The sequence below is a fragment of the Heloderma suspectum genome, chromosome 4 (genome assembly GCF_057233095.1).
Source record: "Heloderma suspectum isolate Gila_16-S chromosome 4, 16-S_ref, whole genome shotgun sequence".
Lineage (NCBI taxonomy): Eukaryota > Metazoa > Chordata > Lepidosauria > Squamata > Helodermatidae > Heloderma > Heloderma suspectum.
In genome coordinates this window covers 204,227,949-204,250,097 of record NC_139461.1, presented here as the reverse complement: position 1 = coordinate 204,250,097, position 22,149 = coordinate 204,227,949, and the positions used below count along the sequence as shown (strand labels likewise).

Below are 22,149 nucleotides of genomic sequence, written 5' to 3'. Positions count from 1 at the left end.
TTTTCATTGAGACATCAGGCACAACCAGTGGAGGATGGTGGCTCCAGTTTTAGAAGGGTGGTGATTCCATTTTGAGTTAGAACCAACCAGAGCTCTAAAGGTGCTAAACCCTATCCCCAAAGTGGGTTCAGGACCTAGGATAGTACCTTTAGAGTTCGGGCTGGTTCTAGCTAAAACCCAGGATGGAATCACTGCCCCGCCGAAACTGTAGCCACGACTGGGCACAACTGTAAAAGACTTTACTTTTCAGCGATTTCTTAAATGATACACAGAGAAATCGTGAATTCAGTTGGCCAACTTACCATGTGGTAAATGTGGGGAAGCTTTATTTATTTGTTACATTTATATCCTCGCTTTACTCTAAGGAGCACAAGGTGGCATACATAAACCTCCTCCTCCTCATTTTATCCTCACAATAACCCTATGAGGTAGGTTAGGCTGAGAGTCAGTGACTGACCCAAAGTCACCTAGCTGGCCTCATGACAGAGTTGGGACTAGAATCTGGGTCTCCTGAGTTCTAGTCCAACACTCTAACCAGTACAGCAGGGGTGGGCAAAAAGTAGATCTCCAGATGTTTTGGACTTCAACTCCCAGCACTTCTGACCATTGGCCATGCTGGCAGGAGCTTCTCAGAGTTGAGCCCCAAACAGCTGGAGATCTATGTTCTGCCCACCCCTGCATTACACTACATTGGCTCTCATTTGATAAAAATTATCACTTGATAAGGCCACAAGCTTTACTACATGTTAGTGTGCGCGCACGCATGCGCAATAATAGGGTTGATGAAGCAAAACCATAGTAGAAAAGCTTGGTAAGTTGTCTGTATTGGGCCAGAGGAAGACTAGCTATAGGTTACTAAATGGAAAATTGGATTTATGGTGACATTTCATTCTGATATGTAGGCAGGAGAGGGCTAACCCATCCTCCTTTATCCAAGAGGGTCTAACCAAGGGCTCAGCACCCAATGCCTCTCTACCGCTGATAACATTTTGGGTAGGTAAGTCAAACCATTCTTGTCCCATCTCCTCACCCTCACATCAAACTTTTTTATCACCCAGTTGGGAACTTTCCTTAGTCCTGAAACCTCTCATGAATCTTCCCTTCTGAAATTCTAAGAATTATCTCTCCTTAAGAATTTACCTAGAAAACGGTGTTCTTGGTCATGCTTATTTCCACCAGGAAGGTGGGAGATATAAGGATGTTATTGGTTAGAAAAGCACTGTATTTCTTTTCAAGACATCAGGTTCCGTGCCTACTATCAGTGTTCTGTACTTATCCACCTTTCACAGTCAAGATTAAGTCTGCCTTCCATAGGAGTTAGAAGACTGCCCTGCCAAACTGTGCCTGAATTCAGTTCAGCCTGAAGAAAAATTTTGGTATATTCTAGACATCAGATACTTCAAATTTACATTCACAATTCAGAGGTGGATAGATACTCTGATAGCATGTCTGTGTCAGAGTGGAAACTGAGCCCACAGAACCCCAGAGCAGTTCTGATTCTGATGAGGAACAGCAATCCATGGGAGAGGATCCCGCTCATCCCTCACAGGCACAGCAGCTAGCAGAGATTCCTCCTGCCAGCATTCCTGAGATAGTGACCCTGGCAGTGAGAGAGTGCAGGAGGGGGGCTTGCTAGATGCTCGACGCAGACAGTGACGAGCGATGGAGGGCACGGAAAGGAGGCGTAGCACCTGTTTGGCGCGCAAGCAACGGCTGCGTCCCATGGACCCAAGGGAAGGAGGGAGGATCTCTCCCTAGCCCATAAGTTCAGGGTCTGCAAGTGATTCTCCTTCAAATGGGGACCAACTGCCTAACCCGAAGCATAGGCTACTCTGCTGTTCATTGCTTAGTCACTGGTGATTAGCATCTGAAAGAGTCATTACAGTTGTAAAAGGATTAAAGCCTTGAAAAGAATCCTTTTGTCTGTGTCTTGAGTTGGCTATTGCAGTAGACTGAAAGAGGCCGCTAGGGCGCTCCTGACAGTCTGTATCCTTGAGCCATGTTTCAACAGACTTGGTGTCACCATGTTTACTGTCAGGAGATGGGTCTCCAAGTGTCTTTTCTCTTGCCAATTGGTCAGAGGGTCACCCTCCACTCTCCAGGATGACTGCCAACTGCAACCAGGCAGGTGCCGTTTCCTCAGCTTTAAACAATAACACTCCACTAGAAGACATGTTTAGGGCAACCACCTGGTGCACCTCTTATACTAGGCATTATGGCACCAGTACCTTTGACTTGGCAGACACCTCTTTAGTCGGGAGGATTCTCCAGCAGGTCATTGAATTATGAAGTCCTCTTCCACTCCCCCAGCCCAGGATGCTTTTAGATACTGCTTTTAGACACCTCTTCCCTGCTTGCTTTCCTGCCCTGTGATTGAGAATACAAAATTGGACTTACTGTGAAGTTCCATTCTGGTATACCAGAGGACAGCAGGCAGAACCACCCATTGTTTGGATGGTGGAAAGCAGGTTAGGTGCAAAAAGTGATACCACATTTTGCGTGTCCTCCCCTCCCCTTGTTACAGTGTAGTTGGGGACTCCGTAGGAATCCCTCTCTGTCTACATTTTCTCTTCTCTGACGTTTGTTCATCAGCCCTCTACAGGTGATGATTTAACTGTTACATAGGAACATAGAAACCTGCCTTATACCGAGTCAGACCATTGGTCCATCTAGCCCAGTATTGTCAATACTGATTGGCAGCGGCTCTCGAGGGTTTCAAGCAAGATTCTTTGCTCACCCTACCTGGAGAAGCCGGGGATGGAATCAGGGACCTTCTGCATGCAAAGCATGTACTCTATCACACTGAGCTATCGCCCCTGCCTCATATAACTGTTGCATGTTATATGCTAAGACAAATAATTCTTGAGACGTAACTCTTGAGTAGCTGTTGTTTTCATATGACTGAGGTCATGTCCCCTGAATATGGGAGGAACCACCTTCTAAGAACGTGACATTGAACTTGCTGGCCTTGCTTTCAATTGGAGGATGGGCTAACCTCTCCCCTTCCCTGTGACCAAGAACTGCTGTTTCCCACATGAAGGATTCTCCATAAGTAATGCTTCTGTGCTCTTTTAGCCAGAGCATCTTTTCAGCCAGGATTTCCACAAAACTAGTTTTAAAAAACAAGAACAACCTATTCTTATACACCCCCACTTGCATAATTGTTTCTTTTTTGCCTTTTAGAGGTGTCAGGAGAGTAACCGGTAACACAGCCTATAGATTTGCACTATTCTTAACATGTGTCCAAGCTGCTATTCTGAAAAAATATTGTAGCAAAGTCAGCACCAGCCATCGCATAGGAACTCCTGCAGAAAGCAAAAGCATGTGCAGGAAAGGGCTCAAGGAAATGGGTCAAACTGTTGCTGCATTAAAGAAATTTTGAAGAATGAACATCCTGTCTTTTGGAACATGAACATGGGAACTAAAAGGAAGCTGGTCCTCAGGAAAGCAAACAAGAACAAGGGAAGCGAAGTTCCTACTTACGTAAGTCAAGCTGACAGTTTCCTCATGACAAGGGCTCTCTTGCAGGCTCTGGGTGGTCAGGGATTATGAGAGTTCCCAAATTTTGAACAGAGGCTAGTTTAACTTCTTTGCTAACTTTTCTTTGTTATGTTAATTGGTATATCTTGAGTGTTTCTGTGGTGAACTATTCTGTCACAACTGCAGAACCTCTCAGTTTAAAATGGAGGATAGCAAATAAAAGAGATTTGAAAAATCTTTCTTAAAAGTATGTAAAGAAAAAGATAAGACAGAAGGTAAGGTTATGGTATCTCTAATGGCCTGAACCTAATACTTATTACACTTGCAAATGGCTGCTTAAGGTGGAACCATCCCAACTCTTGTGTCAACCTATTAGAAAACGTAATACAGGGATGAGATTGTAGGCAGATATGCTGGGATAAATGGGATCTGTTTAAATTTCCTTAAAGGAGGAGAAGGCGCTTGAGAAGGTGGTGGCTGATCAGATCCAGACACGCTTGGATGAAATGGATCTCCCAAATCCATTTCAATTTGGGTTTAGGCTTGGGTTGTCCACAGAAAATGCTTTGGTCACCCCATGGGATGACCAAGAGACAGGGGGAGTATGTGTGATCTTATTGATTCTCCTGGATAGGTGAGAAAAAAGCCTCTTAGTGGCTTTTGATACCATCAACCCTAGTATTGCCTTGAGTTGAGTGTGGGCAGTACAGCTTTATGGTGGTTCCATAATACTTGGATGGCTGTTTCCAGAAGGTGGTGGTGGGGGACTTCTGCTCGACCCCATGGCATTTATGCTTCAGGGTCCTGCTATGTTCCATCTTGTCCCCCACCCTATTTAACATCTACATGAAACAGCTGAGTGAGATCATTTAGAGTGCAGTGCCATCAGAATGCTGATGACACACAGCTCTATCTCTCTTTTTCATTGGAACCAGGTGAGGCAATAGAACTGCTTAATCAGTGCCTGGCCATGGTAACGGACTGGATGAGGGCCAATAAGCTGAAGCTCAATCCAAACAAGATGGAGGAACCATTTGTGGGTGGTTTGTCTGTCTAAGTGAATGGTGTTCAACCTGTTCTGGAAGGGGTCTTCAACCTATTAAAGCAGAGGTGGAAAACAGTTTAGCCCCTGAGGGTCTGATTCCTGTCCAGCTCACCCCACAGGGGCTGGATGATCTCATGGGGTGGACCCTCCCTCCTGAAGCCCTGCCCCTTTCCCCTGAAGTCTTGCTCCCTGATGGCACGAAGAAAAGGATGTCCTCAAGAGAGATCAGAGCAATCGCATCTGTCCTCAGTGACAAGAGAGATCAGAGCAACAGACAGGTGCAATTGCTATTTGCATTTCTTCTCTACATGGAGAATTTAAACTCCATGTAGACAGAGGCAGGAGAGAGGCTGCCTCTCTCTGCAGGAGCTTGCTTTGATTCTCCCTTACATTCCTTGCACAGGCAACAAAGGGGATGAGTGAAGCTGAGATGGCTCAAACCCCTTCCTTCCTCCATCACCTTCTGACAGACAAGTGAAGGTGACTGAGCCATGGGTCAGTTGCTCTTTCACCCCTCTCCCTTCTGAGGGGCTGGGGCTTTGGGGACAGGCCTCACCTGAGGCCTCATGGGCTGGATGGGCTGGCCAGGTGGGCCAAATTAGCTTGTGGGCCAGAGGTTCCCATCCTGCCCTAAAAGATCAAGTTCTTACTTTGCAGATGCTTACAGATTCACTTTTGTTGCTAGAGGCACCAGCATCTTCTGTGGCACAGAGTGCATTTTATCAGCTTAGCCTGGCATGCCAGCTATGACCCTTCCTAGTAAGACAGACTGGCTTCTGTGATCCATGCCCTGGTATCCTCCCAGGAAGATTACTGCAATGGATTGTATGTGGGTCTGCTCTTGAAGATGGTCCCAAGACATGGTCTGAAGGCACATGAGGCAGCCACCTTGCTGAAGCTAAGCAGGTCTGGGTCTGGTCAGTGCTTGGAGGGGAGACTATATGGGAATCACATGTAGCCACCTTGGGTTCCACAGTGGAAGAAAGGTGGGATATAGGTGTAATAAATAAAATAAAATAAAATAAAACAAATGGTCCGAAAACATCAGTTACTACAGAATATGGCGGCTGGGCTCCTGAGTGGAACTGAGTGTTACGACATCCAGTATTGTATAATCTTCACTAGTTCCCAGTTTGTTTCTGGGACCAGTACAAAGTGTTGATGTTAACCTACACAATAGTCATTCTCTGTTTTTTTAGCTGCACAAGAGTCTTTAAATGTTTTGAAATTTATCTTCCGCTTTTAAAACTTTTCTAGTTGCTGCTGCTTTTATATTCTGCTTTAAGTGATTAAATTGGTTTTATTAGTATTTACTTTTATTATGTATGTCACCTTGAGAGTGTTTCAACTAGATTTAAATTGACAGAGGCAAATTATCACCAGTGGGCCTGAAATTCAATAGCACACATTTATTTTGAAGCCATTTTGACTGTGCTATGTTAACTGTAATAGGGAGTGCATATTCATCATTCATTGATTGTAGCATACAGTGTCACTGCCATTACAGATTAATCACCAAAGTAGAACTTGCACATCATTTGTCAGTTCAAGCACAACGCTTTTCAGTGGAGAGACAGTTCACACATGTGGCTGAGCCAATTTTTTCTCTGCAAATCTGAAAGCTAAAACATTGTTTTGAAAGAAAATCCCAGTGTGAGTCTCTGGGAATGCAATGCCAGACACCAAAATCCACCTTGGATGGATAGTCCTATACATCTACAGAATTAAATAGCCTTACATTTAAATCATGTATTTGGTCTGCTTTTCATCTGGACATGTAAGTGCTTTTAAGGTCACAACCATGATTGGGTCCAGTGGAAAGAACAATAGGGTGAAGCAAAGGATAATTAGCATGTTAGATGGGGACCGGGCGAGGGGGGGGACAGGGGGCGGGGAGAGAAACACCTGCTTCATGAAAGCTCCTATTAAACAGCAATCTGTAACTTGTCTGCTGCAGTTCTTTTCTCTCATTCTGCATAGTTGCTTAAATAGAAATTAGCAATTTTCTGCCCTAGCTGCTTATTTCCTACCTGGAGTAATTCTCTCTTTAGGCTGTTAACATTTGTAATCATTGCCACAGCAACCCACCGTGAAATCACAAACTGAGTGTCATGACTTCAGGCAGGGAGTCAGAAGAATCACAAATAAGTTATTAAGAAGTATGAGTTTCTGTCACCAGTCAGACAAGAGTCTATTATTGAAAGATGTGGGGTGGGGAAGAGAAAGGCACTATTAAAAATACATATGTAAACAAAAATGCCTTATGTAACACATGAGCAAATGCAATTTGTCTGCTGTTCAACTATCTAGGAACATAGTGCTTTACATGTCTGGACCATCCATCTGAGGCAAAATCAGGACACATGGACCTCAGCGCCCTCCCCAGTGGATACGACCGCAACTCTTGAGTGGGTGTGGGGTAAGGATGCTTCTAATGGTAAACATTGTACCCTTTGTGCACATACAATCTTCAGCAGTCACATGCATTTACTGTTCCATCATGAAGGCCTCATGTGAGGAGCAGGCCAGTGCTGCAGACATGCACTTTAAAGAGGCAGCGCACCTTTGACCACAGCCTCAAATTTGCCAGGCTTAAATCACGCCGCTGTTTGAATTATTAGCTTCACCCTGCCTCATGGCAGGAGCTATCCTTGATGCTTTGTTTCTCTGCAACTCTTATTCCATTGCCTTCTGCACCAGTGGTAAAATTCTAAAATTCTAAAATAGTGTTCCCCTAGAGTCAGAATGCTCTTGGGAAAATTCTGAACTTTGCTTTACAGGTATACTTGCAGCAAATTAGTATTGTTGTAATTACTAGTTCAACCCTTGGCAAGAGTCTCACTAGGAGAGAAATAGGCCAGTTACCATTAATTAAATAATTAAAAGTTATCAATGCCCACTATATTTAAGAAGTACAAAATACTAATACTTCCAAAAATTAACACAGCAATATGTTGGGGATATATCCAACCCTTTCCCACAATGAAAAGTATTTGCATCACAAACCTTTTAAGCAGGTCATTATGAAAAGCATTCCCCAATCTTTTTAGCCAAGCCCATGTTTAACAGTTTAGAACTCTGTGTAAAAATCCACCCTGAATTTACCCAGATGTTCCCAAATTCCTAGCATCCATCTTCATGCTGTCCTACTTGTTCCATCTTCATATTGTCCAACAGGCTTTTGATGCTAGAACAATTATCAGGCAGCTGCAATTTCACCAAACCTGTGACTACCTGTGCCTGTTACAGACCTGCCCTCAATTACACTCCATCTCACCTATCAAGCACACTGAGTTATGCCCAATGTACTACCTCTTTAGAAGAACCCAAACCACTGCAGAGAAGAATAGTTCAATGACACAAACATCCAGTGATCACCACCAGTCAAAACTCGCAAAAGTGTAGTATGTTGTCTCTTCATTTCTCTATCAAGACAGCAGCTGGAAAATATCTGCTAGAAAATATTCCTGCAAATAGGCCTAAAGGTTTTTATTTTCTTTTATTTGCTGGCACATATGCAATAGTACTTAAGTCTGAATGGGAATACAGATTGTCATAAACAAAAGCCTTTTGGAACCAAGGGAAAGCTCTGAAGTATCTGAAAATGACAGATGGCTTGAGATACAAGAGATGCTTCTTTAGCTAGTGGACTCAATATTGAATCAGTCATAGACTCTGTCTACTTACAACAAGCAACACAGAAATATGTTGCCTGGTAAAGTTGATACAAACCCTAGAGGATTATACCGAGCCTAGTAGCTGGACATTTATGTTTGCCCAGCCAGCTAAGTAAGCAATCAGAATCTTGGGATTTACATGTGAAGGAAGGGATGAGAAGGAACACATAATAGGAATAAAGTGAGTTTTTGTTCTCTCAGTAATTCCTGGTGGTGATTTTGTCTAGCCTGTGTCCCCAGGGCTAATGAAACTTTAACTGAATTACATCAGAATTAGGCATCATTTCAACTATTGCCTCAGCAGGACTCTGAGGGCTGCTAAAAGTGACTCTAGAAACAAAACACAGGATAGGGAGGCCATTTTAAAGCATAATACAGAGATAGATATCTATTGGCTGATGCAAGTATGATCCAAATTTTACGAAGTTCAAGTTCCTGATAATGCTCAGCAGCACAGGTGAGCAACCTGCATGTGGTCTTTGGAGGCCTTGCCTGCAGCCTGTCATGGCTGGCCAAACCTCTAAATTTCTCCCACCCGCTGCACGGCCACCATTTGGCTATTCAGCAGGGTGGGAGGAGTGGGATTGTGATGGGGAGGAGACATGCCATAGTGAGACTGTGAGAGTCATTCCCACACACTTCTCCCCTCAGCTAAATTGTGCAAATGCTAGGCCATCAAACAGTTCTTTGGTGGGCTGAGGGAGCATGATTTAAATGGGGAGGAGGGCAGGCAAGGAGAGTCATCCCCCCACACTATCCTCCCCAATAAAATTGCTCACTTTTCCCAGCACCAATCAGCTGTGCAGCAGGGAGGGGGGATACACGATGGACTCTCAGTACATGGAGACAGAAGGTTTAAATTTCCCCAGCCCCGCATGCTAAAATGGGTAAGGGAATGTGTGTTTGAGAATTGGAGGGCCCTGCTGCATGCAACTCTCAGGGGCAAAAATATTGCCCATCACTGGCCTACTGGAATAGGTTTCAGGAAGTGAATTCAATTTACTTCATATTTTCATACTTCATTACCAATGAAAAGCAAGCAGCATTAGCCACTACCATTGCTCTAGGCTCAAAGACTATGCCTTACAAATCTTAGTATATACTCTACAACGGGGATAGGCAGCTTATGGCCCTCTGGATGTTTTGGCCTACATATCCCATCAGTTCTAGCCAGCATAACCAACAGTTAGAGTTGATGAGAGTTGTAGGCCAAAACATCTGGAGGGGCACAAGTTGCCCACCACTGCTCTACAGACACTGCCTGCTTATCCCTTTTCTCTCTCAGTTCTATCTTCCTTCCACAGCTAAAAGGGATAACGGATCTCAGCTTTGGTTCTCTGACCCAGTATTGAAAAGGTACACTTGGCACCAGCTTTACTGGCATTTTGATTCCTGGCAGAGCCCCATCTGTTTGCCCAGGCATTTGTCAGTGGTCAGATCTATTGCGTGTTTGTTTCTTTCTGCTGATTGCTATTGGTTTTATGAGATGTGTTGATATTTTTTATTTTAATATTGTTACCTGCTCTGGGATTTTTTTTTATGATAGGCAAAATATAAATAGAAACAAACAAATTAACTCACTAATAGCTCTACCAACAACCAGCATCATGGAAATTGAGTGTTAAACTGAGACCAAGAAATCTTGAGAGTTATTCTACATTGTATTACACAGAAGGCAGTATGAGGTCGTAAAAATCTACACTATGTACCAACTTCTTACTGCAGGTGCAGGTCATAATTATTATGCTCCTTCCTGCCACAGACACAGAAGTCCCCCCGCCCCCCTGCAGATAACTAGCACTTCAAGGAGTAAACACAAACAATCTGAGCTACATAAAACCTCAGTAATTATAAACATTATAATTATAAGCAATGGTAAGAACAGACCACAGAACAACAGACTGGTTTAAGATTGGGAAAGGAGTACGGCAGGGTTGTATACTCTCACCCTACCTATTCAACCTGTACACAGAACACATCATGCGATGTGCTGGGCTTGATGAAGCCAAGGCTGGAGTTAAAATTGCTGGAAGAAACATTAACAATCTCTGATATGCAGATGATACCACTTTGATGGCTGAAAGCGAGGAGGAGCTGAGGAACCTCATGACGAAGGTGAAAGAAGAAAGTGCAAAAGCTGGGTTGCAGTTAAACCTCAAAAAAACCAAGATTATGGCAACCAGCTTGACTGATAACTGGCAAATAGAGGGAGAAAACGTGGAGGCAGTGACAGACTTTGTCTTTCTAGGGGCAAAGATTACTGCAGATGCTGACTGCAGCCAGGAAATCAGAAGACATTTACTTCTTGGGAGGAAAGCAATGACAAATCTTGATAAAATAGTGAAGAGCTGAGACATCACACTGACAGCAAAGGTCCGCATAGTTAAAGCAGTGGTATTCCCCGTAGTAACCTATGTCTGCGAGAGCTGGACCATAAGGAAGGCTGAGCGAAGGAAGATAGATGCTTTTGAACTGTGGTGCTGGAGGAAAATTCTGAGAGTGCCTTTGACTGCAGGAAGATCAAACCAGTCCATACTCAGGAAATAAAGCCAGACTGCTCACTTGAGGGAAGGATATTAAAGGCAAAACTGAAGACCTTTGGCCACATAATGAGAAGACAGGCTACCCTGGAGAAGATGCTGATGCTAGGGAAAGTGGAAGGCAAAAGGAAGAGGGGCCGACCAAGGGCAAGGTGGATGGATGATATTCTGGAGGTGATGGACTCAACCTTGGGGGAGCTGGGGGTGGCGATGGCCGACAGGAAGCTCTGGCGTGGGCTGGTCCATGAAGTCACGAAGAGTCGGAAGCAAATGACCGAATAAACAGCAACAATTATAAACAGGAGGAAAAAGCAAAATGATTTCGTAAAAAACACTATGAATAACTTCACAATAGCCTTATTCAGTCCTATGCAACTAGGACGATCTGCTCATCATAAAAGAAAGCACTTTTTCTTCTGTTTTCAAAAAGAGCAAGAGAAGACGGGGGGGGGGGGAAATCCTTTGGATAGTATTGCAAGAAAGCCACTAGATGGAGCTATAAGTAGTAGTTCTGAGTTTAGTAAAGACAAGGGCCGATGTGTAACCTTTGTATCCTTAGGACCAAAATTTGTTTTATTGAAAAGAGGCTTTATTCAGACCCTTAGGTCAGACCTGCCGCACATCAAAAACACCAAAACAAGAACAGAACCCACCATTTATCAGGCCATGGGCAAAATCTCCAAAGAAACCTACTGGCGTGTGCATTCGCTTCAGATAAAGCCCAAACTGAAGCAGCCCACTTTGAAAAGAAGTGAATTGGGTCTTCTCCGAAGCAGTCCAAAGCAAATTGAGTTGCTCCCCAAGTATGGACCCACTTCAGAGAGACACAGACATAGACAGGCAGTTTATAATGGATACCTTCCCCCAGCCCCAGTTCTCCACAAAACTAAAAGACCAGGCAGGGACAGGGGAGGGAGAGAAGGGGTTGTAGTTTCGCCACAGCCCTAGCTTTCAATCAGGGGATGACTTTCTCAGAGCTTTTCCAGTCACAGTGCTTTTGGGAGGGACATTGAAGTAATATATCAGCTGTGCCATTGTTTTCCATTAGTCTTTGCTAGTTCACTCTCTTAGGAGCAGCAACGCTGGTGGATTGTTGGTGGTTCTTTCTCGGAATGTGTGATCAAAACTTTCGTTATTCCAGTCTAGACCAATCCTTCCCTAAATTCTTTCCAGTCCAGTTAATTTACTTCTAAAATTATTCCTTAAAAAAATCCAACCCATGGCATCCTATTTTTCATTATTTAAACTTGCTGTTGTTTGAGTCTGTTCTATCTTGGACATTAATTATTATTAGTTAAGTCACTCCCTTTCTCCCCCTACTGTCCATTCCCCGTTCTGGTCCTAGTTGTAGTTGCATTTGATTTTAAGTTCAGCATTTTTTAAAGGTCTCTAGCTGTATCTGTATATAATGCTGTAATCTTTCAGATTCTGTGTTCTCGCTCTCTATGCGTGTGTGCATGTGTTGTATAGGATTGTGTTACACAGACACACACTGTTATGCTGTGCACAAGCACTACTTTTAGTGTACATTTTCAAATTTCAGTGAAGTGTTATCCAGTCCATGAAGGATGAAGCAGGAGTTTGTGTTGCCCTCAAGGCAGTTTCTGGGAGGGGAGGCAGAAGTGGCAAGATCAATTCTCCCCCATTCCAAAATCAGTGTTAAAGGTGCCTAGCGCACGCACGCGCGCGCGCTCGCACACACACACTAACCCTGCACCCATGTGTTTGTAATTTGGCAAGGTTCATCCACTCAGAAGGGGCTACTATGCCTGCAAATTCTGCCAAGAAATTAAGAAGTTACAAATGTCTCCTTTAAAACTTATAGCACAACTCCACCCCATGCACCTATTCATCTGAAATTTAGCAGGTCTCATTCCCTAAGAAGGGCCTACTATGCTTGCAAATATTTTCCAGTTCTGACAAAACATAAAAAAATGATAGCCATTTCTTGATTTTCCATAGTCAATGAGAAGACATCTGAAACTTTGGGATTTTTTTCAAATCCAAGGCAGACCAGGCATTGCCTGTAGCTGGCCAAGGCGAATCAGCCTCTTATCTGAAGCACCAAAGTATGATCTTAAGCAAAATAATAATTAAAAAATGCTGTGCATATTCCAAGAATCTAGTGTCAGGCTATAACATCTCCTTGACAGCAATCTGGCTGTAGCATCTATATGACTGCAAACCTTACCGGAAGTCCCATATCACACAACTGATGATGCCGGCTTTTAGCCCATAAAAGCTTCTGTAACAATAAATCTGCAAGTCATTCAGGTGTCACAGGACTTTACTATTTTAGCTGCAACAGGCTAACATGGCTACACCTTTAGGATTTTTCATTACAAGAAAGATAGCAAGATGAGTGATAATTTAAGCCTGTTACTCCCTAACTTGTGATGTTTCCCCAGCATGTCAGGACTTAGGTAGCTAAACTATATTTTCTCCCTCTCCTCACTTTCTTCTCTCATGGGTTCTTGAGCTCAGAGCTCATATTTTAGGAGCATCCAATTAAATTTTCATCTTGCTTGACGCAGCAGTGTTTACTGTTCATTAGGAAAGCAGCATTCAGAAATTTGTTTGTCTAAGCAATACCATGCATATCCCAAAAAAGAATGGGTTCCAATTTCCATGCCACTGTTCTCTATTCGTCTTCCCATTCTCAGTTAACAACACTCCGCTTCTGGAAAAGAAAAAGCCCTAGAACATTTTGTGTAAAGGAGCACAGAAATGGACAGGATAAGCTCAATAGCACCGTATCTAGTAAGTGAACCTCACAAAAGGTTCAACACTGCAGTGAATCTCGCATAATGATAAAAATGCATAACCAAAATGGTTAGAGGTATTGGAAGCTGAAGACCTAAATAGGGCTAAAATCATATATACCATGTAGATAAAACCCTTGCAGCCCATCAGGTGACTTTGCAAGGAGGTGATCTAACAAATATGGCCTACTCTTTACTAGAATAAAACAATGCTTTTCCTTTCCCATGTGTTACAGAAAATCAGGGAAAGAAAGTAAAAGGGACTGCTAACAACACTGAAAGGTATGATCTATTTCTGGTTGTTGGACTTCTTCCCTGTTTTTAGTGGGTGGGGGTGGAGATGTTCAAAATACCAAAGTTATGCCTTTGGGGTTCACCACATAAGGCTTTTTATCTCACAATTTACTGGGGCTTCTGTTTCTACATTCTAAGTGAGATAAAGATCAGCTCTTTACACAGTCAAGTTCTCCGCAGCCTCGGGGAGGAGAGTGAGTGGTTAATCAGTGGGTCACCTGAGGGATTCAAGTATCTCTCACTCACTCACACTCTCTCTCTGCAAAGCAGCACAGGGTGTGTGTGTGTGTGCCTTTGTTGCTGTCAACTGTTTACTTGGGGGGGGGGTCGTCTTCTTCTTCTTCCTCCCCTGGTCAGCTCCATGCTTGCTTTGAGCCTCTCCTAGCCTGGCAAAGGAAACTCTTTTTCCAGCCCAGGTAAACAGGCAAACATGTTGGGTGGGGGGGGCAGGTTGTGATTTTCCTGCTCTGCCCAATGACTTCTTCTTCCCAGGCTGTGGTTATAGTGGAACTGCACATTTACACACAGCCATTGAAGCAGATTTACATTTAAAAAGTGGATTATCTCAGGGGGTTTGCAGGGGAGGATAAAGATCAAAAACAGCTGGATGTGCCCTGGAGGTTGATAGTGTCATGTAAATAACCTGCAAACTTCCATGAGTGACCAATCAGGAGTGCACTATAAATGCCTCATATACAGACAGCCTAAGTCAAGATCTTTCACGACATGGGTTTATTAGGAAACATGCATGGCAGAATTCAAATAGAAGCCTATATAGCAAGCATGATTGCTTGATTGTGTTCCACAACTGAAAAAAAAAACACTTTAGGAATGATCTCTCCAAAGCAAAATGCTCCATTTATAAGGAAATTGGGTTGTCCTCCCCAAAGACTTTTTGCAGATGCTCATACATACAGGTATGGCTCTATGCTTGAGAGTGCCTCAGCCAGGTGGGACCCCTTGGCTGCCATTTTAACTTTGCCACAATGCTCCTGAGTAATGCTATATTGGATGCTCAGGAGCACTGTGGGAAATTTTAAAAGATGGGCACTTCCAGACTCACCAGACTGCCATGCTGGCCTAGGGCTAGTGTCAGCCATCGACCATGCTGGGGAACTTGCATCCCAGCAACTGCCTGAGGACGCTAGGAGTCAATGCGAACTTTGTTGACATTACTTTCAGCTCTGTAGGCTAACCGTGTTTTATAATACTTTGCATAGATTATTGTTCCTGTTTCATTTCAGAGGCGTTTGTCATTAACAGATACGGGATATTAACAGCACAATCCTAAGCATGTTTACTCAGAAATAAGCTCATCTGAGTCATAAGAGACTTACTTCCAAGTAAGTATGCATAGGATTGCTGCTTAAGAGAGTTTGTACTTCCCCACTGAAAAAAATATGAAATAGTATTTGCTTTAATAAGCATGAATAACTTTCAATTTCTTCATGCTTACTTGCTATTTCTAATTTTATTAGAAGCCAGTGCTAAAAGTCATCTTAAATAATGAACTCAGAGAGCAATCGTAACCCCCATATCTGCTTGCTGGAGGAGGTGGGGAAGAATTCTGCCAGCAGAGAGAAGGCACATCCACTTGGAGAGCCGTTATGCCTGCAGAGAGTTTTGTGGGCATAGATCTACCACTGGTGATGTTTCTGCTGGTGCTAGGCTCCAAAACAGTACATTCCAGGATCAGGGTAGGGTACTGAGTGGTGGCCTTTGATCTGCTATATCCAAAGCCCTTCTGTCCCCTTGAGAGGCCTCAAGATCAGCCCCCACAACTATGACATCCTGGAGCTAGCAGAGTTAATTCCCGCCCCTCCCTTAGAAAGATTCTTTTTTTAAATTAAGAACCACCAGGAGAAAAGGAAGGAAGAAAACCTTACCCCATTCCCCACACTGGCCAGTGTGAGCTGACAGGGCTTGGAAGTGGCAGAGCATCCATTACTTCACTCCTCCCTGCCCTGCCCCAGTCAGGATTGCTCTGCCCATCCTCAGCAATATAAGAGCATCATGCAGGCACATTGATGACCTTGGTGATATTTAATTCCTTATACAGACATTGTATTTTGTTGCTACCTAGCAATTATTCCTATAAGCCATGTCATTTGATCTGCAAGGCAAAATATGAGAAATCCTTTTACTGGTGCATTTGCCTCCTGTAAATAGTCTAAATTAATTGTTCTGTTTTCCTGTCTGAAGTATCCTGCTGTAGCTCCCTATCAATTGAATTAGAGCATGTAATTAGGCAGCATGAAGAAGGAAAAGAGGATGACATCAAGGAAAAGGGAACAAACAGGGTTTTGCCAGTGGTTCTCAAACATATGGGGATGGAGAGATGGAGCCTTATTCCAGTGCAGGGAGAACCCTAGAATAATTAATTCATGGGAGTTAAGAGGTAGCAGATGACCATAACTGGAAAACAAAGTTATTTCTCTCTAAAGGAACATACTCCTGATACTTCTACAATACAATATTGACCATGAATTGAAAGCTACGGGATAAATGGCTGCATTAAAAACCTGCAGGCTTTACTTTTTAAAAAATTTCAAACCCAGACATTAATATACTGTGATTTATTAAGCTACTTTTCTGATCAAATGTGTGGGGTTGCAAGAAATATGTTCAGAAGGGCTTGCCCCTTGAGTCACTGCTGTTCCTAGGCCAACACATTTTGTAGCCCCAGAGAGAAACTTGTTCTACTACAACACAAAGCCAGAAACAAGCCAGGTCAGCTGACAGATGTGCTGATCCAAAACTCAGAAAAACAACTTGCAGAGGTAATGAATTCCTGTTCCTCTGAGCAGCTTGTCCTAATTGTCTTCCTGTGATAGGACTCTTGATTCTTATATCTACTTCCTTTGCCATTTCTTGCACACTCTGAACCTGCCCCTGCAGTTTGCCTGCCTTCTGCCTTACTTTGATGCCTGATTCAGTTCCAATCTGCAGCACCCTGCTTTTTGTTTTCCTTGCTTTAATATATGTTTTGCAGTTTTAAATATAGCTCGGTGGCTTTTCTTTCAGTAATGTAGGATGAACTGTTGTCACTGAAGAACCATAACTTCCAAATAGATATGTCAGTCTTGATAAGGAACAACAAAGAGATGTATAGTTGGGAAACCATTTATCAACTGTTTTTTGGAGGCTGTTGGCCTAATGTGCTTGTATCAATTTTTTTAAAAAAGCCTTTGACTGCTCTAAGACTAGAGTTATTGTAATGCAATGACCAAAAAAGAAAAGCTATTCCAAGAGAACAGTAGCCCAAGGAATAAAGCCAAGGTATGAATCTGGGAATATGCATGTACTAGAGCTGTCCATCAATTTCTAAGTCAATTAACTATCTTAACAGATTAATTAAATGATTACAAAATCTTTCAGTGTATCAAAATCAATGACATTTTGAAGGTATTTAATTAAGGTAACAGTTTCCTCCAATTAACACACACACAAATCTGTCGTTACTAATTGGGAGAAAAATCATCCTTAACACATTTGCTAAAACAAGAAATAAACATAGGGGCTTGTACACAGCACTTGCCTCCCTTCAGATGGAAGGGCTTCTTCCATCTGCAGAAGGTTTCTGATGCAGCCAGAAGTGGCCATATTTGCTGATTCTCCCTTCTCCCTGCAGTCCCCTATGCCCTGAAAATCTGCTCCAGAGTGTTGAGGTACTCTCTGGAACATCAGAGGAGATGGCACTGCAGGTTGCAGAGGGAGAGGGAAATGGACAAAAATCACCTCTACTCCAGTCCCACTCAGAGGATGGTCCTGCTAATTGTATCTTAATATTATACCTTAAAATAGGCTATTAACCCTAGTATATACAATAGGAATCTACCAAAACAGATTAATAATTATGAAAGCATGCATGGCCACAGGAAACATTTCAAGCCTTGCATTTTCAAAAACAGGTTGGGAACAGGTTCAGTCTTCCACCATTCATGTAAACCTCTGTCCAACCAATCCTACCATCCTCCAAGCTTACACCTCAGTATTAGAGGGCTGGGAATGTTTCTGTTGGAACACTTCTGTTGGAATCTGTCTCTGGGAATTCTTAGTTCTGTCCAGATTCAAGTGATGTCTACTCAAACTATTTTGCATGTTTTCTTCAACCTTCAAGCTGGTCAGGCAAGCGCATCCTCCTCCTGCTGCTTCAGTACCATTATCACCCTCTCCCCAATATACATGAAACCCAAGGCAGGTCAAACAAATAGGTGGTGACAAAAATCAAAGCAATAATTTCCAATCTTGTCTAGACCTTTTCTCCAGGACTCCATATTCTCTTTATTGTACTGGTTCCACTGGACAAAATTGCACAGATGTTTGGAGTGAGGTGCCATGGGTATTCTGGTGATGGAAAGGAATGGAAGCTATGTTCCAGGAACTCCCCAAACCTACTCTCTGAGGAATACACCCACCCCCCTTCGGGGGTAGGGCATAGCTAAAATGCGCAATGGCCTGATGTCAGCCCATGGAATATACCCCATGAAGTAAGGAACAGGAAATTAATCCATTTGAACAATAGTAAGGATCCAAAGATTCCTGATAAGAGGGCTAACAACCCTCCCTGTTGACTCTAAAAATTATAGTAACCCCCATCCTGGTGGCAATTTTAGGATGTGTCCATGGGGGATTTTGGTCTGGGTTCAGAGATGCTAAATCAGCACATCCTACGTCTGCAACCCATGCAGCTTCTGGATACATTGCTGCTAATCCATATGGCAAACTAGGAGAATGTGGGGAGGGGGACATGAATGAGAGTGATACAGCCCAAACAGGGGAATAATGAACAAAACCATGTATAATATGCTATTTCCTTTTTTAAATATTGCTTTCTATATTTCTAGCTTCTGCTACACTGCTAACAGAAGTGGGAGCTACAACATTTTATTGCAGTGTGGAGTGCTCCTGTTCTATGTACCAGCCAGCCATGCCTTTTTCAAGATGCATTCTGCTGATATCTTCCCAAAGCAAAAACTAACTTCAGAGGAGGGATTTAATTATCAAACACCTCTCAACTGAAGCTATTTACATCTTTAAAAAGATGCATTTAACATTATGACATTATGTCTAGTTTGGCTGCTGAGATCAGACTGTTTATACTTGCAGCTTGCAGAGACTGGATTCACAGCAATGTAAAGATTCCCTCTTGCATGGATTCTGTAAGGAAACACTGAGGCTAAAAAGCAACATTTTTCAGCACAGGCTATTTTCAGCATGTTTTACCTTGAGGGCTTTCTGTGCAGCTTCACTTGAACCAATAGCAATGAGGTTTGGCCCAGCCATGCTGCAAAAGCTCTTCAGATGCAAGGAGTCAGAAACAGGGACTGTGGAAACAGCATAATCCTGTATAGAAATTAGGCATTTGCAGAGAAAATACATTAGACTGGTAATCTCGTAACGGAACCCAATTATAAAATTGTACATTTTCAGTGCATGAATAAATCTGTATGTCTTGAGGAAAGCAGAGTAGAGTCAAGTCTAGAACCACAGTATGTTTCTCTGGACAGTTTTGGCTTGCCCTGTGCATGAAGTCAATATAACACACTCAGTGCTATCATTATTTCAGAAAACAAGTAAATGAAAAAACGCTTAATTAACATGCAAAATAAAACTCAAGATAATTGACAGCTTGACTTTAAGAGCCTCTAAGAAAAGAAACATGGACTGGTTAAGAGTATGAAAAAAACATAACTGTTTCCTAGTAACAAACCCATCTATCCTAAAAATGTTCCATGGAAGTAAGTTATGCTGAAGTCAATGGAACTTGAATCCTTATAATGTGTTTAGAATCGGAATGTAATAAATAATCATTTGGTAATTATTTCAGACATTATGCTTATGCCCCATTCTTTTCCAAAGACCTTCGAGTGACTGATACATGGTTTCCAGTCAGTCTCACATCTACACTGCAATCCTATGTGTGTTTACTTGGAAGAAAGTCCCACTGTATTCAGTGGGCCTTGCCCCCAGGTAAGTGTGCATAGAATTGCATCCTTAGACATTTTTCCATTTATTTTATTATATGGTTAATCCAACTCTTCCTCCAAGGACCTTAGGGCATCATACATGGCCCTGTTCTCCTTTAATCCTCACAACAACTTGGGGATGTGGGGTCGGCTAGATGACAGTGACTGTCCCAAAGTCAACCAGTCAGATTCATGGTTGGGTTGAATTTTGAACCTGGCTCTCACCAGTTTGTGAGACTCACTGCTGTACCACACTGACAATGTTTGACTCACCAGCAAGACAGGTTGCTTACCTGTAACTGTAGTTCTTCGAGTGGTCATCTGTGCATTCACACATATGGGCTCTGCGCCTGCACAGATATTCATTTGGGAAATGTCCAAGCTGAGCAAGATTTTGGCAGGAACCCCTCCCCCACCATCTATATTATATACTGAATGGGTTCCCGCCTTCCCCTCAGTTCCTTAAGACCGCAGTGGCAGTCCCAAGTCCAAGGAGAAAAAAACACCTCGGTACCAATGACATGAAAAGATTGACATGGAAGTGGGGACGGTGGGTGGGTTGTGTGAATGCACAGATGACCACTCAAAGAACTCCAGTTACAGGTAAGCAACGTGACTTTCTTCCTTGTGGACTCTGTGCATCACACATATGGACGAATAACAAGCTGACTTACCGGAGGTGAGTTGGTATCTCACTGCAGTACCAATGAGAGCACAACCCTGCCAAAGGCACAGTCGGATCAGGCCCGAACATCCAATCTATAGTGCCTTATAAAAGTGGAGGTTTTGGACCAAGTAGCTGCCTTACACAGGTCCACCAGAGGCACCCTCTTGCAAAGGCCATAGAAGTCGCCACTCCCCGTGTCGAATGTATTTGGATTCAAGGCAGTAGGTCCCTCCCCGAGACTTGGAACACGAATTGAATAGTCTGTACAATCCAGGATGCTAGTCTCTGGGAAGATACTGGTAAGCCCTTACTGTGTCCTCCGTAGCATAGGAATAAGCGTTGCAACTTACGGAAAGATCCAGTCCTTGATTTATAAAAAGCCAGGGCTCACCGGACATCTAAAATGTGTAATCTCTTCTCCAAGTCTGAAGTCAGAAAGGGAAAAAAGGCAGGGAGAATGACTGGATTATTCACATGGAAGTCTGTCACCACTTTCAGGAGAAAAGCCATGTCTGGCCTGAGTATTACCTTTTCCTTGTAGAAAATGGTATAGGGGGAGTCTATACGTAAAGCAGAGAGCTCACTAGCTTTCCGTGACATTGTAATTGCTACCAAAAAGGCAACCTTCCAAGACAGGAGTCTCAAATTTATGGTAGTGAGAGGCTTGAACGGGACCGATGTTAGACTGTTAGGCACCAGTGATAAGTCCCCCATTGAGGCATGAAGTCTCTCATAGGCGGGGGCTAAGTTCTTAAGGCCCCATAAAAACCGTTTGCGTAAGGGGTGGTTGAAGATCGAAAAACCTTGCAAGTTGCCTCTCATTGCAGAAATCACTGAAGCATAGAAGAATATTTTTGGAGAAAGCACAAAATATATGTAAGTGAACAGTTGTTAGGATCACAATTGTTTGCAGCCACAAACTTTGTAAAAGCTGCCCATTTGGCAGAGTAGGAACGCCGTGATGATGGCTTTCTTGCTGTATCTAGTATTCTCTGTACGTTCATTGGTATCGATGAAGGATGGTACATCGATATCACATCGTCCATGCTGTGAGTATCAAAGTGTGGAGATAGTGATAAGAGACCCAACCTCGGTCTCAAGAGATTAAATCATCTATTTATGGAAGACAATGTCCCTTTCCCAAGTCCCTTAGTATTTTGAACCAAGGTTGTCTCGGCTACCATGGAGCGATCAGGATGCAGTCTGTTGTATCCTCCCTGATTTTTGAAACTACTCTTGTGAGAAAGGGAAATGGAGGAAAAAGGTAGAACAGAGTTCCATTCCATTCCAGGAGAAATGCACTGCCTAGTGATCCCTGACCCATTCCCACTCTGGAGCAAATTTTTTTGCAAACCACGTTCTCGGGAGTTACAAAAATAACTACCTCAGGTTGAACCCACTTCCTGAATATCATTCCCAGAATTGTCTTGGCTAATTGCCACTCGTGGGAGCACTGATGAAGGCAACTGAGTCTGCTAGAACATAGTCTGTTCCGGCAATATGCAGAGCTGTCAGACGAATGTCTCCCGCAATGGACCAGTTGTAAATGTCCATGGTGAGGTGAAGGAGACTTGAGGAATGTGTTCCCCCTTGCTTGTTGAGGTACCATAATACCGTTGTATTGTCCATGAGAATCTGGACATGTCTGTACAGCAGGTATGGCTTAAAGGCACACAAAGCCTTCCAAACCACCATTAACTGCAGGACGTTTATGT

General features: G+C 43.1%; 2 protein-coding genes across 2 annotated transcripts in view; one reads left to right on the top strand and one right to left on the bottom strand.

The window, feature by feature from the left end:
• DDAH1 (dimethylarginine dimethylaminohydrolase 1) overlaps positions 1 to 22,149 on the bottom strand; it is a 110,893-nt gene that overhangs the window by 21,651 nt on the left and 67,093 nt on the right. Inside the window, exon 4 of the mRNA XM_084852038.1 lies at positions 19,025 to 19,144. Within this exon, the coding sequence (XP_084708164.1) occupies positions 19,025 to 19,144 (120 nt within the window). The remainder of the gene's footprint in view (positions 1 to 19,024; positions 19,145 to 22,149) is intronic.
• LOC146347978 (uncharacterized) lies at positions 3,184 to 19,626 on the top strand. The gene is made up of 4 exons (XM_084852045.1): positions 3,184 to 3,483; positions 6,836 to 6,944; positions 13,741 to 13,786; positions 18,646 to 19,626. Exons 1-4 carry the CDS (start codon positions 3,409 to 3,411, stop codon positions 18,818 to 18,820), a joined length of 405 nt encoding a protein of 134 aa, XP_084708171.1. The 5' UTR covers positions 3,184 to 3,408; the 3' UTR covers positions 18,821 to 19,626.

What these genes read in the sequence shown, in the direction of transcription:
- LOC146347978 (XM_084852045.1), top strand. Translation starts at nt 3,409, where the DNA reads ATGAACATGGGAACTAAAAGGAAGCTGGTCCTCAGGAAAGCAAACAAG. An exon ending in AACTCTTGAGTGGGTGTGGG is followed by an intron (nt 6,945 to 13,740) that starts GTAAGGATGCTT and finishes CATGTGTTACAG; the next exon opens with AAAATCAGGGAAAGAAAGTA. An exon ending in ACTGCTAACAACACTGAAAG is followed by an intron (nt 13,787 to 18,645) that starts GTATGATCTATT and finishes CTATATTTCTAG; the next exon opens with CTTCTGCTACACTGCTAACA.